The 16,058-nt window shown below is 39.3% G+C and overlaps 1 protein-coding gene across 3 annotated transcripts; it reads right to left on the bottom strand.

The window, feature by feature from the left end:
- Positions 1–938: 938 nt before the first annotated feature.
- haus7 (HAUS augmin-like complex, subunit 7) lies at positions 939–16,058 on the bottom strand. 3 transcript variants are annotated; one of them, XM_061903096.1, is made up of 9 exons: positions 15,911–16,058; positions 13,653–13,768; positions 13,495–13,565; positions 10,584–10,645; positions 6,762–6,949; positions 6,573–6,687; positions 3,424–3,636; positions 3,234–3,345; positions 939–1,120 (listed from the first exon to the last, which is right to left on the bottom strand). In XM_061903096.1, the coding sequence occupies exons 1-9, from the start codon at positions 15,965–15,967 to the stop codon at positions 1,047–1,049; spliced, it is 1,008 nt and encodes a 335-aa protein (XP_061759080.1). In that variant the 5' UTR covers positions 15,968–16,058; the 3' UTR covers positions 939–1,046. The 3 variants fall into 3 exon arrangements, with proteins under 3 accessions (XP_061759080.1, XP_061759081.1, XP_061759082.1); XM_061903097.1 differs by having other exon boundaries at positions 15,816–15,953; XM_061903098.1 differs by lacking the exons at positions 13,495–13,565; positions 13,653–13,768; positions 15,911–16,058 and adding an exon at positions 11,139–12,202.

Below are 16,058 nucleotides of genomic sequence, written 5' to 3'. Positions count from 1 at the left end.
GCCTTACATATGTCAATAATTCATAACAACATTGATCATTGGGGCGGCATGGCATAGAGGGTAGAGCGGCTGTGCCAGAAACCTGAGGATTGCAGGTTCGCTTCCCACCTATTGACATCCAAATCGCTGCCGTTGTGTCCTTGGGCAGGACACTTCACCCTTGCCCCCGGTGCCGCTCACACCGGTGAATGAATGATGAATGGTGATGGTCGGAGGGGCCGTAGGCGCAAACTGGCAGCCACGCTTCCGTCAGTCTACCCCAGAGCAGCTGTGGCTACAAATGTTGCTTACCACCACCAGGTGTGAATGAATGATGGGTTCCCACTTCTCTGTGAGCGCTTTGAGTATCTAACAATAGAAAAGCGTGATATAAATCTAATCCATTATTTTTTTTTTTTTGAGCAGACAGTAAAAAAAAAAAAAAAACACTAAAATAACTAGACCCAAAAAGGTTCCACTCATACATTATTTTTTTTACTTTAGACGCTCAAATTGCTATATCAAGTTCCGTCGATTGTATGTTGTTGTTTTTTTGCTTGTTTTATGCCCCTTAAGTCAGATACGTTTAAATGGAAAACGCACAAAATGTACACAATTTTACCCACAAAAATTTCAAAGTGGAATATTTGGTGTGAAGTAATTGGAGCCTTCAAAAGGTCAATAATTCATAACATTGATTTTGATTCATTATTATTAAAAAACAGTCTACATGGCAGCTTTGTGTTATTAGAGTCAACATTGCAACCTGAATGCTCCACTTTTTTGTATGTCTTTTTTATTAACAGTATTTAAGAATTAGCTTCGGGCCGCACTTTGGACACTTCATCTAAAGCAACGAGTAAATAATAAATACCTGTATTATCCCTCTTATTCCTTGTGTCCTGTACACGAGCTAAAGGATGTTATGGCTCTACAAGGATAATGTCAACAGCCAAGCGTTAAGGTCTATTCATCTTTATTTTCTTAAATACAGGAGAAAACAACAACATGTATAAAAGTGTGATCAAATGTAGCACTATATTTTTAATAAATGTTGATCCAGCCATTCATTGGTGCATGGATGAATGAAGGCGGGAGACATAGTCTTTGTAGCGCTTGGTGAGTTCCTCCAGTTGATCAGCTGGGAAACAGAAGAAACAAAACTCAACACACCTACAGTCTGTATGTGAGAGAGGAACACGTTTTTGTGTTCTAAATGGTGAAAAACGGCTAGCACGAGGCAGCTAAAAATGTAGGTAATGGGGATTCATCCTAACATTCCGAAACTGCTGTAACCTGCATATTAAAGGAGAACATTATCCCTAGGCCTATGTAAGCATCAATATATACCTTGATGTTGCAGAAAAAAGACCATGTTTTTTTAACCGATTTTCGGACTCTAAAAGGGTGAATTTGGCGATTGAAATGCCTTTCAATTGTTAGCTGTCAGAGCAATGACCTTTCACCTGTGACGTCAAAACATGAAGCAATCCGCCCTTTTCTCAAACACATTACACACACCAAGTCAAATCAGCTCTGTTATTTTCCGTTTTTTCGACTGTTTTCCGTACCTTGGAGACATTATGCCTCGTCGGTGTGTTGTCGGAGGGTCTAACAACACGAACAGGGACGGATTCAAGTTGACTTACGTGGAGTGTGCTAATCAGACATATCAATGGTCACGGCATGCTAATCGATGCTAACATGCTATTTAGGCTAGCTGTATGTACATATTGCATCATTATGCCTCATTTGTAGCTATATTTGCATCCAGCCTTTCCCTCCACCCACATTTAATGCCAAACAAACACATACCAATCGACGGATTCAAGTTGCACCAGTTGTCAAAAGATGCGAAAGTCCCTCGTTTGTTCTGTTCTGTCGTAGCATCGCTACAGACGGTAGCGATGCTACGACAGAGATGAGTGGATATCCTGCGACACTCAAAGCAGATGCATTTCCAACGATAAAGTCAACGAAATCACAAAGGTGAGTTTTGTTGATGGTATTGACTTATGTGCTAATCAGACATATTTGCGCACGGCATGACTGCCAGCTAATTGATGCTAACATGCTATTTAGGCTAGCTGTATGTACATATTGCAACATTATGCCTCATTTGTAGCTACCGTATTTTTCGGTGTATACGTCGCTCCGGAGTATAAGTTGCACCAGCCGAAAATGCATAATAAAGAAGGAAAATAACATATAAATCGCACTGGAGTATAAGTCGCATTTTTGGGGGAAATTTATTTGATAAAACCCAACACCAAGAATAGACATTTGAAAGGCAATTTAAAATAAATAAAGAATAGAGAACAACAGGCTGAATAAGTGTACGTTATATGACGCATAAATAACCAACTGAGAATGTGCCTGGTATGTTAACATAACATATTATGGTAAGAGTCATTCAAATAACTATAACATATACAACATGCTGTACGTTTACCAAACAATCTGTCACTCCTAATCGCTAAATCCCATGAAATATTATACATCTAGTCTCTTACGTGAATGAGCTAAATAATATTATTTGATATTTTACGGTAATGTGTTAATAATTTCACACATAAGTCGCTCCTGAGTATAAGTCGCACCCCTGGCCAAACTATGAAAAAAACTGCGACTTATAGTCTGAAAAATACGGTATATTTGCATCCAGCCTTTCCCTCCACCCACATTTAATGCCAAACAAACATATACCAATCGACGCATTCAAGTTGCACCAGTTGTCAAAAGATGCAATTGTTGGTTGGAAGGCGATCGCCGAATTCGTCCCCGTTGCCGTTGTCTGTCGTGATATGGCTCAATAGCTTCAGTTTCTTCTTCAATTTCGTTTTTGCTATCTGCCTCCACACTCCAACCATCCGTTTCAATACATGCGTAATCTGTTAAATCGCTTAAACCGCTGAAATCCGAGTCTGAATCCGAGGTAATGTCGCTATACCTTTCTGTTCTATCCGCCATGTTTGTTTGCATTGGCATCATGCAGTGACGTCACAGGAAAATGGACGGGTGTGTATATAACGATGGTGAAAATCAGGCACTTTGAAGCTGTTGTTTGAAAAAAATTTCGAAAAATAAAATAAGCCACTGGGAACTGATTTTTATTGGTTTTAACCCTTCTGAAATTGTGATAATGTTCCCCTTAAACCATGCTATATCAACGTTGTTCTTGTAAGAGCTAACACCGGGGGGGGGTGACAGAAAATCATTGAGAACCACTGGACTCAGGGAGAGCAGGGACTCACATAAAGTGCCTTTCTTTCCTTGACTCCCGCAGTACAGTTCTGTTTGCAGCCGGCTTAATTGGTCGTTCACGCACATTGATGCTTCAGACACTTCCTTCAGCATTTCCAACTCCTGCAGAGGGAAACATTGGAGCAGCGTGTACAGACAGCGCTGCAAGCAATGTGTGTGTGTGTGTGTGTGTGTATGTACCGAGTTGCAGGCCAGCAGAAGTCCGTGGACTCTTTGGAAGACTTCGGTGTCTGCGCTAAAATTCGGCGGCACTCGAGCACAGCACGCTTTCAGGTCCGTCTCATACACGTGGCAGAAAGTGGTCATCAACTGCTGGAGGTCGCCCAGCGCCAAATGCAGTGCGCTGGGGGTGAAGACGCGGGAACTTGGCACCCCATCTTTTAGAAAATGGCACTTAAACAGAACAGGCCACATTTTTGAGCGTTACGGCAAACATTGTGCGACAAATTGGTATGGTGCAACCTTGATTTACGCAGCTCTTTATTTGCTGACTTTTCGGTTCGCAAACTTTTTGATCGAGCCCAACATGCCTCCATGTGCGAACCATGTCTCTTTGTATGAATCATTTATTCATTTGGTGTCACACCTGCAGGCGAGAAGCAGGGCGCAGCAATTTTGGGAAGGCGGAACCTCCACATCATTTGCTGCGCGGTACACTACTACCGAAAAATCCCGACTATAAGCCACTACTTCATCCTACGCTTTGAAACCTAAGGCATATAAAACAGTCTGGCTAATTAGTGGATTTTTTCCTCGCTGATGGCCATAATGCATATAGTTATTTTTTTAAACAAGTAAATACACTGAAAAGGTGTGTTATTGTTTGTGCTATAACGCCATCTATTGGACGAATTTGCTCACTGCAGGTGCTGCTGGGGCGGTATAGCTCTGCTGGTAGAGTGGCCGTGCCAGTAACTTGAGGGTTCCATCTTCGATCCCAGCTTCCGCCATCTTAGTCACTGCCGTTCTGTCCTTGGGCAAGACACTTTACCCACCTGCTCCCAGTGTCACCCACATTGGTTTAAATCCGGTTCTCACACTCAATTTACCTTGGGGCCACTGGGTCGCGAGAAAAGATTTCTTTATTTTTTTATGTGCAAATAATACACGTCGCGGTGCCCCTGTGCTCAACTAAGAAATAACGCATCTCTCACTCTTCACTGCAGGCTTCGAAAAAGACATGTTTGGGGTTGTGGAATATATTTGTATTTAGCCAATGCTTGGAGAATGTTATTTACGCAATGTGTGTCGTTCCGCTTTTCTTCCCTAAAGCAACACGTCGGTCGGCGGATAATAGCCGGGAAAGTACGGGGATAGCGAGCGCAAAAAAGTGACGGCACCCGGAATGTTATCCGGCACCATATAGATATATATGTAGTGTTCATCTTGTGAGGCAATGCAAATTAAACAATGAAAAAAAAAACATAACTGAGTTGTTCCAAGTTATCGGGGACTGTTGTTACTGACGGACAGGTGTCGCGGTGTGACTGCAGCCAGACACGTAAGAAAAACCTCGTCTCCATGGCAACGTCTCTGTCGCTTTCACTAATTTTCCACTTTTCCACTAACGCAGGGTTAGGCAATCCAGAATGTTGAAAGAGCCATTTCGGACTCAAATAACACAACACTGTCAAGCGCCATTTATATAAAACTCATGGGCCGCCCTAACATTAAACTTTCATATTAAGGTGGGGGCCGCAAAATAACGTTTGCGGCCCGCGTGTCTGAGACCCCTGGTTTAAATGTAATTTAGATATTGGGTTTCACTATGTAAAACGATTTGAGTCAGTTGAGAAAAGTGCTATATAAATATAAGTCACTTCACTTCACTGCCGTGTCCTTTCATTTAGTGCTTTCAACCGGATGTAGAAGTGCCGTTCCTTCTTCAAGACGCCCATAGCGTTTCTACTTGTACGGTTTCTTCATTCATCATTCTAAACAATGTTTGCAAGTTTTACAATATAACTAAGACAACTAAACCGTGCCATGTGTGATGTCTGTAGGAGTGTTTTCATTTATATTGGTACGTGCTATTGTAATGTAAACAAGCGAGCGTCGTTAGCATTAGCCAAAATGTTAACACGTTTACCAGTGTCTTTGTTAGTATTATTACATTACAATGGCATTATTTTTGTATCGTTTCAGATTTGTAAATTCACTAAGATGTCACCGTGGAGTTATTGAGTCTATTTAGCCGATTGGAGAGCAAGCTTCCGGAGCTAGTGGGTCCATGAGAACGACTTTTGTTTTGTTTGATCATCCGTTTTACTGTCGTGTTACAGACACTGTATGGAAACAATTAAGCTATGTAAATAAACATTTACAGAATCTTTCTTTGTAAATAACTAATTTCCCAACGTGTATACCTGCGGCTTAATAGTCCGGTGCGGCTAATATGCGGAAAGAAAATGTTTTTTTCTAAAATTTATTGGGTGTTGTTTCTTGGTGCTTCAGTGTGTGTACCTTTTCTGAGATTTTTCACCTTTATGCACATTTTGTCCATTTTGCTAACTCAATATGAGTCCCACAAAGACAACAGACCAGCATAGAAAGAAGGGAATTACTGTGCAATTGGAAAAAAACATTACTGTGCAGTTGGAAAAAAAAAAAACATTTTACAAATATGGAAGGACCGACAAAGCAGGCTTCATACAACAGCTGGTTTTTAACTGTGATGAGACCTGACTTTTCCAGAAAAATACGCCAAAGCAGACTTAAATCACAGCGGAGGAGGAAAAAAAAAAAGGTATCTCTCTTCCCAACCACGCACGCACGCGCACACACACACACACACACGCACGCACGCGCACACACACACACACACACACACACACACACACACACACACGATCCCTCCCTTCTCTATCTCTGTCTGCTCCCTTGTAGTTAGCTCCTCCTTTGCAATGTTTTTCTAAGTGAATTTTACTTTTCTTTAAAAGTTTATTATTGTAGCAATTTGGTTGCTAAAGTTAAGGATTTTTGTGACTTTTGATTGTTTTTGAGGGCACCCAAGGGGCTTCTGTGTGTGCATGTATATGCAGGGGAGCGCATACAGGAAAGTTGTGGTTTTGTCTTGTTAATAAAGAGACCCTTCCTTGTTGTTTGTTTTATGTACAAGTACAGTATAGCACTTTGTATTGCATTTGAAGTGTACAAAACTAAAATATGGACTTTTGTCAAAGTTGGAACCAATAATTCATATTTACTTTGTTTATGAAGGAATTTGCTTCACTATACAAACTTTTCCATTCACAACCCCTGTTCAAGAACAAATTAGGTTCGTAAATTGAAGTTCCACAGTAGTATTGTCAGTAAAGCAAAGTTCATACCTCAGACTGTAACTTCTCCAGCATGGAGCGAGTAGACTGGATGTCGGCAGCAATGTTCTCAGCATTGTCTCTTCTTGGCTTGAGATTGGATTTGGAATTCTTGTGTACAAAAGCCCTGTGACAAAATAGGCAAATGGTGAAGGAAATGTCGTGAAATAAAAAGTAACAGAGCTGGAGGGTAAAACAAACGTGGTGTTGGAGGGCCAGTGAGGGTCTAGTGAAGGTGTCAACATCTGAGTGAGATGAGGCAGACTCTCTCCAGCAAAAAGCGTGTTCAAGAGCATATCTGCACCCTGCTCAGTGGACACGTGGCAGTCCAGGACCACAGCGACAAGTTGCTCATAGAACTGAAGCTGCTGGCGGCAATTTGTGTCACCCTGGAGGGAGAAGTGCGGAGAATTAAGTCAGGTTTACTAGAAGACTAGCGACAGGAACTGTCACTGATGAATTAGGGATGGGTATCGTATCGAGATGTTGCGAGATTTGACTTTTCTAATTGATGGGCGATCGGCTAATGAGCTGCCGATCCCGACTAATCTTTACCTTTCCCTTCAAAAAGGGCCATTTCCATGAGGGTGCATGTCTTGCCAGAACACTGGCTCCAAATTGAGAACAAGCTGCGTGTTGTCGTCGATGAAAACCTTCTAAAATATTAATCCTCACCACCGTGGCAGAAATTAAAGTACGTTTTTGTAAGTATCACTAGAGGACTAAATGTGAACGGAATGGCTGAGCATGCTACATATCCAGCCAGCAGGACCACACAAAAAGCTAATTGCTAGAGCTTCGATGTAAAGTAGAGGTGATCTATCCAGATGTCGATACTAATGATACATAGTGTTCCCTCAGTATTTAATAAATACTCAAGTGATTAAATTGATATTATTTTTACCAAATAATTTTTGCTATGTTTTTTTATTGTTTACAAAGTGAGGAAGCCTGATACAGGAAGGCTTTGAGGGCAAAACCCAAATGATTGAAGTAGGAGCCAATGGTCCTTTTTGTTTACGTAGTGCGCACCAGACACTTTATTTTGTATAAAAAATTAAGTAGCATTTAAAACCACAAATGTAATACATTTTCTGATTTACAACAATATTAGCTATTCCACATTTAATAAGAAAACCTTTGTAAAAATGTTTTACTGCTTTTAATCTTCATAAAACATTTTCACTTCTAAAGCCGACTGTCAAAGTATTGGATCGGGACTCTAAATCGGGTCCAATCTAAAGCCAAAAATGTAGACCAAGATACCCCAGTAAAACTTACATGCTATGGTTTATGGTTATAGTTTATTTTGAACATGCTTTCTGTTACAACATGATGTATCACAATTTTAAGTTTTTATTTACATGTCCAAAAAAGGAGTGGGAAGAAGCACAGCTTATTTAATTCTACAACTTTTTCATTTCATAGCAATTACTAACACATTTGTTCACCTCCTGTTCTCAATTTGTATAAAATTTAACTCCATAAATAATATAGTTCTCAAGAAAATAAACAGTTAAATAAGTTTTAAATAACATAGTAGGATGAACAATATGTCATCTTAAAAAGGGTTCAAAATGTTTATCAGAGTTCTAAATTTGTACTTTGTATTGTTTATTAATTCATTCAACATACTTAAGGTTTTAAATGTTGTACGCGAATACAAATGTATTAAATTACATTTTTCTCTAAACTTATATTTGTACTCATTTTTTTGAGAAGAATTGTTGCAAATTCTTGGCTAGCAGGTTATTGTTTGCTTTGTGCATAATGTTAGCTGTTTGCAAATGCACAAAACAGTTTAATTTCAATATTTTGGATTCATTAAATAAAAGGTTTCTATGTTCTCTATATCCAACATTATGTATAATTCAAACAGATCTTTTTTGTAACAGTTGGAGTTGTTTCCTCATTTTTCTGCATAATAACTCAGATATGGTAACACCAGCGAGCAGTAGAGAATATGGAGTGATTTTTGGTCCAGAACATATTTTGCTTAATTTATTATAGACATATTTATTATAGACATATTTCTTGCCACCTTATGTTGTAAATTGTTTTGATATTTCAAGTTCATTTGATCTATTATTACACCCAAAATTAAATTACATTTTTCTTTAAACTTATATTTGTACTCATTTTTTTGAGAAAAATTGTTGCAAACTCTTGGCTAGCAGGTTATAGTTTGCTTTGTGCATAATGTTAGCTGTTTGCGAATGCACAAAACAGCTTCATTTCAATATTTTGGATTCATTTGTATGTTCTCTATATCCAACATTATGTATAATTCTAACAGATCTTTTTTGTAACAGTGGGAGTTGTTTCCTCATTTTTCTGCACAATAACTCAGATATGGTAACACCAGCGAGCAGTAGAGAATATGGAGTGATTTTTGGTCCAGAACATATTTTGCTGTATTTATTATAGACATATGTCTTGCCACCATTTGTTGTAAATTGTTATATTTCCGGTTCAATTTATCTATTATTACACCCAAAGTTGTGTCAATGTCTACTCCCTCTTTTTGTATTTGTGTTTGACTTTCTCTTCTACTGTTATTATTGTCATTATTTTAGTTTTACGGAGATTCAAAGATAGTCTGTTTTTGTTTAACCAGCTCTTTTATTTGTTCATGTCTTCCGTCATTTGTATTAGCTTCTGTGTGTTCTCTACTGATACAAGGCATACGTGTGGTTTGCTAATAAAACTAACATTAAGTCCTTGGTAAAGATTGAACACTTTTCGTCCAGTATTGATTCCTGAGGTACGTCGCAGGATATGTATATTTAGAATGGCACATGCGTGTTTGCCCAGCTTCAAGTTGAAACAAGTAACAATTAAAAAAAAAATAAAAAATAAATAAAAACATGATAATTCTTGTAAAAAAAACAACAAAAAAAACAATGTTTTTCGATTTTATAAAACTTTGTGATACTAAAGTTGGACAGACGAGGAATTGAAGTAATTCCGTTGTATAAATTAAATGATAAATAAGCAATACTCAAAAATAAAAAATTAAGTCCATAAAAAATGCCAATTGTCGCAGCAATACAGAACAGAGAATGTGCAACCCCCCTACACCCCCCCCCCCCCACAAAAAGGAACACTTCCTACTTTTGACCAATGAGGCGTAATCCCATTTGTATGTTCTCTATATCCAACATTATGTATGATTCTAACAGATCTTTTTTGTAACAGTGGGAGTTGTTTCCTCATTTTTCTGCACAATAACTCAGATATGGTAACACCAGCGAGCAGTAGAGAATATGGAGTGATTTTTGGTCCAGAACATATTTTGCTGTATTTATTATAGACACATGTCTTGCCACCATTTGTTGTAAATTGTTATATTTCCGGTTCAATTTATTTATTATTACACCCAAAGTTGTGTCAATGTCTACTCCCTCTTTTTGTATTTGTGTTTGACTTTCTGTTCTACTGTTATTATTGTCATTATTTTAGTTTTACGGAGATTCAAAGATAGTCTGTTTTTGTTTAACCAGTTCTTTTATTTGTTCATGTCTTCCGTCATTTGTATTAGCTTCTGTGTGTTCTCTACTGATACAAGGCATACGTGTGGTTTGCTAATAAAACTAACATTAAGTCCTTAGTAAAGATTGAACACTTTTCGTGCAGTATTGATTCCTGAGGTACGTCGCAGGATATGTATATTTAGAATGGCACATGCGTGTTTGCCCAGCTTCAAGTTGAAACAAGTAACAATTAAAAATAAATAAATAAATAAATAAAAACATGCTAATTCTTGTAAAAAAAAACAACAACAAAAAACAATGTTTTTCGATTTTATAAAACTTTGTGATACTAAAGTTGGACAGACGAGGAATTGAAGTAATTCCGTTGTATAAATTAAATGATAAATAAGCAATACTCAAAAATAAAAAATAAAGTCCATAAAAAATGCCAATTGTCGCAGCAATACAGAACTGAGAATGTGCAACCCCCCTACACCCCCCCCACAAAAAGGAACACTTCCTACTTTTGACCAATGAGGCGTAATCCCACCTTTATCAAGTCCAGGCTGTCTCCTTTGCACAGCATCAGATCCTGGCCAAGAGCAGCAATCCCTGTTTAAAACAGAACCGCATCAGTGAAACCATTGTCACAATTCAATTTACTACCACTGCAAAGAATGTAGCACAGTATGTTACAGATCGACTGATTATCGGCACATATTTGGCATTTTGACGTATATTGGTATCAAGTCTTTTTTTTTTTTTTTTAACCACTGCAGCATACTTTAGCTACATCAGCAGATACATGAAACAAAATATGATACCATCATTTGAAAAATGAATAATTAGGGATATGTATAGTAGTAACCACTGCTCAAGCCCTGCGTGAGAACACTTCTATTTACGCTGAAGTCTATTTTTTTTTCCTTTTATTTAAAAATAAAAATACTCTTTGTGAAAAGTCCTCCCCAAAAATGTTTTGATATCTGAAAAGGTATTTATTTGAGTTCTTGTGACAATTTTTCTCCGATCTGCTCAACTACGGCACTCAACTCTCTCTCCTTTTTCCAGTGATGCTCGTCTACAGCACGTCTCCTTTGCTTACCCGTTTTGTGCCAGGAAATCCAGTTTTTCTTCTTCTTTCCTGGCGTATTCTCAGTCCCGTTTTGTTTGTTTTTGCGAATGCAGCAATCGAGTTTCATGTCTCGTGGTTCAATAAAGTAACACAACAAAGATGGATGGGCATGAAATCGACAGAAAGTATGTATATCTGAAAAAAATCCAAACTTTGTGTGAATGTCTTGACAAATAGAAGATTACTATGGAAGTAAAGCAGAGCAGGCAGCAGCTCACACATTCTCATACTTTCTGTAACATCCATGAAGAAATGTCAGCCAGCTTGAAAAATGTCTCAACTATAATCTACGTGAAGGAGCCCAGAATAGTTTTTATTTAAATGTTCACAACAGTTTATGGTTCCTAACAAGTAAACCTTACAATGTATTGAATCCATAAACTGTTATAAAATGGAGTAGAGGATGAGTTATTGTGATGTAGTGAAATGCCATATTTTAAGAATTTTCCCCGGAGATTTGCCTTATTTTGTAACGCAAATGTTGATGCACCTCTTAGACCATGGGTGTCAAACTCTGGCCCGCGGGCCAAATTTGGCCCGCCGTTTAATTTAATTTGGCCTTTGAGGCAATATCAAATTAACATTAGAGCTGGCCCGCCGGTAACACCACATTTACCGCTAATACTCATACTTGCAAAGCCTCCCGATTTTCCCGGGAGACTCCCGAAGTTTAGTGCCCTTCCCAAAAATCTCCCTGGGCAACCATTCTCCCGATTTCCACCCGGACAACAATACTGGGAGCGTGCCTTAAAGGCCCTGTCCTCTACAACATGCCGTCACGTCCTCTTTTCCTCCATATTAACAGCGTGCTGGCCAAGTCACGTAATATATGCGGCTTTCACACAACATACTTGGTCAACAGCCATACAGGTCACACTGAGGGTGGCCGTATAAACAACTTTAACATTGTTACAAATATGCGCCACACTGTGAACCCACACCAAACAAGAATGACAAAACACATTTCGGGAGAACACCCGCACCGTAACACAACATAAACACAACAGAACAAATACTCAGGACCCCTTGCAGCACTAACTCTTCCGGAATGCTACAATATACACCCCCCGCTACCACCAAACCCCGCCAACCTAATTTTTATTTTATTTTCGAATTTATTAGCCTGCGGAAAAAGTTAATGTTGATATTTACCTCAGAAGGCTGCAAATAGAAAAGAGGCATTAATTTTTTTAATTACGTTTTATTTAATATACCACTGAAGTTTTTTCATTTGTTTTTTGAAAGTTGATTTTGCACTATTATGTTATATAAGCTCTGCTTGTTCCATGGGAGGAAGCCCGAGTACCCGGAGGGAACCCACGCAGTCACGGGGAGAACATGCAAACTCCACACAAAAAGATCCCGAGCCCGGGATTGAACCCAGGATTACTCAGGACCTTCGTATTGTGAGGCAGATGCACTAACCCCTCCTCCACCGTGCTGCCCTATTTAAGCCTTGCTTGTTCAATATTCATTGCAAAACTTGTTTAGGTCCCTATTAAAAGGTTAATTTCTTCAACCTTGGCCCACAGCTTTGTTCAGTTTTAAATTTTGGCCCACTCTGTATTTGAGTTTGACACCCCTGTCTTAGACACACATAATAAAGGTGTTTGATATTTTTTGCTGCTAAATTAAACACAATATTAGCGTCACACAAAACACTGAAAAATATTGTTAAAAAAACTACTTAATACCTTGTCCTGATGTTTACTGACGCATGCAAGTAATGTTTAGATTTTTTTTTTTTTACTGTGATTGAAAAATATTGCAAGTATATTTCGACTTTATCCCTGTAATATTGTGACTTTTTATCAAAATGCTTGGGGTAATTTAAAATTTTTTTGCAATTTTAAAAATTCATAATTTTTTATCCTGTGAATTTATTGTAATTTTATTATCTGTGTGATATAGCCACTTTTTTGCCGTAATGCTAACAGTAACTTTAATTAATGCAATATTACGAATTTGTCCTTATGATATCATGACTCTGCGATGAGGTAGCGACTTATCCTGGGTGCACCCCGCCTGCCGCCCGAATGCAGCTGAGATAGGCTCCAGCGACCCCCCGCGACCCCGTAAGGGACAAGCGGTAGTAAATGGATGGATGAAAAATATTGTTAAAAATCTACTTAATACCTTATCCAGATGTTTACGGACACATGAATATTGGCTCCAAATATCAATTATTAGCCTCCTTGACTACTAATAATCAGTTTATAACAAATCGGTCGATCTCTACAGTACTAAATCAACTTGCAAATATGCAAAGTTGTACCCCCATCACTGCATCAAACCATGCAATAATCCCCCCCAAAAAATGTGTTACCTCTGGTCAAAATATCAGGGTCTCGGACCTTCGACGCCTTCTCTTTCAAATTGCCAAAGTTTGGGTCTATACTGTGAGGAGGAAAAACGTGGCCAGTTTATTACACGGGCATAATTAACTTGGCGCATACGTGGTGACTTCTCATGCTTTTTCCAAACCTGCAGCAGATCCAGGTCAGGATGTCAGTGCGTAGCTGGGATGGAGTGCAGAGGAGCTGCAACATGTCCTCAGAATCCTGCAAGTGCACACCTTCCAGCAGGGGACAGGGCGAAGCCTGAACAAAGACAAATATAATCATGTCTATGATGCACAAAACTGCCCTTGGGTGTGAGGTGTGAGTATTTTTGTTTGCATACTATTCGGACAGTGATTCAAGCTTAGAATTTTTTTTTTTCAATTTAAAAAATATAATCATTTTTATGTTGCTCACATTTTTCTGGGTTGCTATCACGTGACCTAGAGGCACTCCCGTGTTTCAGGAGGAGGGCAAGAGTCCCATTAGGCCAGTGGTTCTCAAATGGGGGTACGCGTACCCCTGGGGGTACTTGAAGGTATGCCAAGGGGTAAGTGACGTTTAAAAAAAATATTCTACAAATAGCAAAAATTTAAGAATTCTTTATCAATATATTTATTGAATAATACTTCAACACAATATGAATGTAAGTTCATAAACTGTGAAAAGAAATGCAATATTCAGTGTTGACAGCTAATTTTTTTGCAGACATGTTCCATAAATATTGATGTTAAAGATTTCTTTTTTTGTGAAGAAATGTTCAGAATTAAGTTCATGAATCCAGATGGATCTCTATTACAATCCCCAAAGAGGGCACTTTAAGTTGATGATTACTTCTATGTGTAGAAATCTTTATTTATAATTGAATCACTTGTTTATTTTTCAACAAGTTTTTAGTTACTTTTATATCTTTACAAATAGTTCAAGAAAGACCAATACAAATGAGCAATATTTTGCACTGTTATACAATTTAATAAATCAAAAACTGATGACGTAGTGCTGTATTTTACTTCTTTATCTCTTTTTTTCAACCAAAAACGCTTTGCTCTGATTAGGGGGTACTTGAATTTAAAAAAATGTTCACAGGGGGTACATCACTGAAAAAATGTTGAGAACCACTGCATTAGGCTACTGTTTATTTACATGCATCAGTGCATTTTAGGGTGTATTTTGAAAGGTTTAGAGGCAAGCATGCAAGCTATCATGAAAAAATATGGAAATGGGATGGAGTGGATTTATGTACTCTTAATAAAAAACTATTTGATAAAGATTTCAACCATTCAAACCAAAATGTATTGCTTTACGATTGGTAAACTATCGATTAAATATCTGAATGTCAATTTATTTTTTTGCAGATGATGTGGTCCTGATGGCTTCATCTGCCCGGGATTTTCAGCTCTCACTGGATCGGTTCGCAGCAGAGTGTGAAGCGACCGGAATGAGAATCAGCACCTCCATGTCCGAGTCTATGGTTCTCGCCCGGAAAAGCGTGGCGTGCCATCTCCGGGTTGGGGAGGAGACCCTGCCCCAGGTGGAGGAGTCTTGTTCACGAGTGGGGGAAGAGTGGATCGTGAGATTGACAGGCGGATCGGTGCGGCGTCTTCAGTATTGCGGACGTTGTACCAATCCGTTGTGGTGAAGAAGGAGCTGAGCCGGAAGGCAAAGCTCTCAATTTACCGGTCGATCTCTGTTCCCATCATCACCTACGGTCATGAGCTTTGGGTCATGACCGAAAGGATAAGATCACGGGTACAAGCGACAGAAATGAGTTTCCTCCGCCGGGTGTCGGGGCTCTCCCTTAGAGATTGGGTGAGAAGTTCTGCCATCCGAGAGGACCTCAAAGTAAAGCCGCTGCTCCTCCACATCGAGAGGCGCCATATGAGGTGGTTCGGGCATCTGGTCAGAATCCACCCGAACGCCTCCCTAGGGAGGTGTTTAGGGCACGTCCAACCGGTAGGAGGCCACGGGGAAGACCAAGGACACGTTGGGAAGACTATGTCTCCCGGCTGGCCTGGGAACGCCTTGGGATCCCCCGGGAAGAGCTAGACGAAGCGGCTGGGGAGAGGGAAGTCTGGGCTTCCCTGCTTAGGGTGCTACCCCCGCGACCCGACCTTGGATAAGCGGAAGAAGATGGATGGATGTCAATTTTAATGTTTTATAATAATTCTACAGCATCGTTTATTGATCTAATTAATCGGCGATAAAGGTCCTACCATTACAATCAAAAAGCTTTACTGCAACAGGTATTGCTAGTCAAAACAGAAAATACCGCACCTGAACAAACAGAAGGCAGCTAATTACTTTTTACCTTCCGCCCGATTATAGCTGAGATAGGCTCCAGCGCCCCCCGCTACCCCGAAGGGTATAAGCGGTAGAAAATGGATGAATGGAAAACAAATTTACCAGAAGACTTGTATAAATGCGATGGGCTCGCTCCGTCTCTTTCGAAACGTCCGCCATTTTCTTCTTCTGCGGGGAAGAACTGCACGCATGCGCAGTGGGACGTCGTCTTCTTCTTCGGTTTAACGATCGTTGGCATCCATCATTTGGT

This window comes from Nerophis ophidion, linkage group LG06, assembly GCF_033978795.1.
Source record: "Nerophis ophidion isolate RoL-2023_Sa linkage group LG06, RoL_Noph_v1.0, whole genome shotgun sequence".
Classification (NCBI taxonomy): domain Eukaryota; kingdom Metazoa; phylum Chordata; class Actinopteri; order Syngnathiformes; family Syngnathidae; genus Nerophis; species Nerophis ophidion.
The sequence above is the reverse complement of the archived record's forward strand: the minus strand, read 5'-3'. Positions and strand labels throughout refer to the sequence as shown.

Excerpts from the sequence above, each read along its gene's own strand:
- haus7 (XM_061903096.1), bottom strand. The coding sequence starts at position 15,967 with ATGGCGGACGTTTCGAAAGAGACGGAGCGAGCCCATCGCATTTATACA. Across the intron at positions 6,950-10,583 it reads ACAGCCTGGACTTGATAAAG|GGTGACACAAATTGCCGCCA; the intron begins GTGGGATTACGC and ends TTCTCCCTCCAG. Across the intron at positions 3,346-3,423 it reads TTCTGCTGGCCTGCAACTCG|GAGTTGGAAATGCTGAAGGA; the intron begins GTACATACACAC and ends TTCCCTCTGCAG.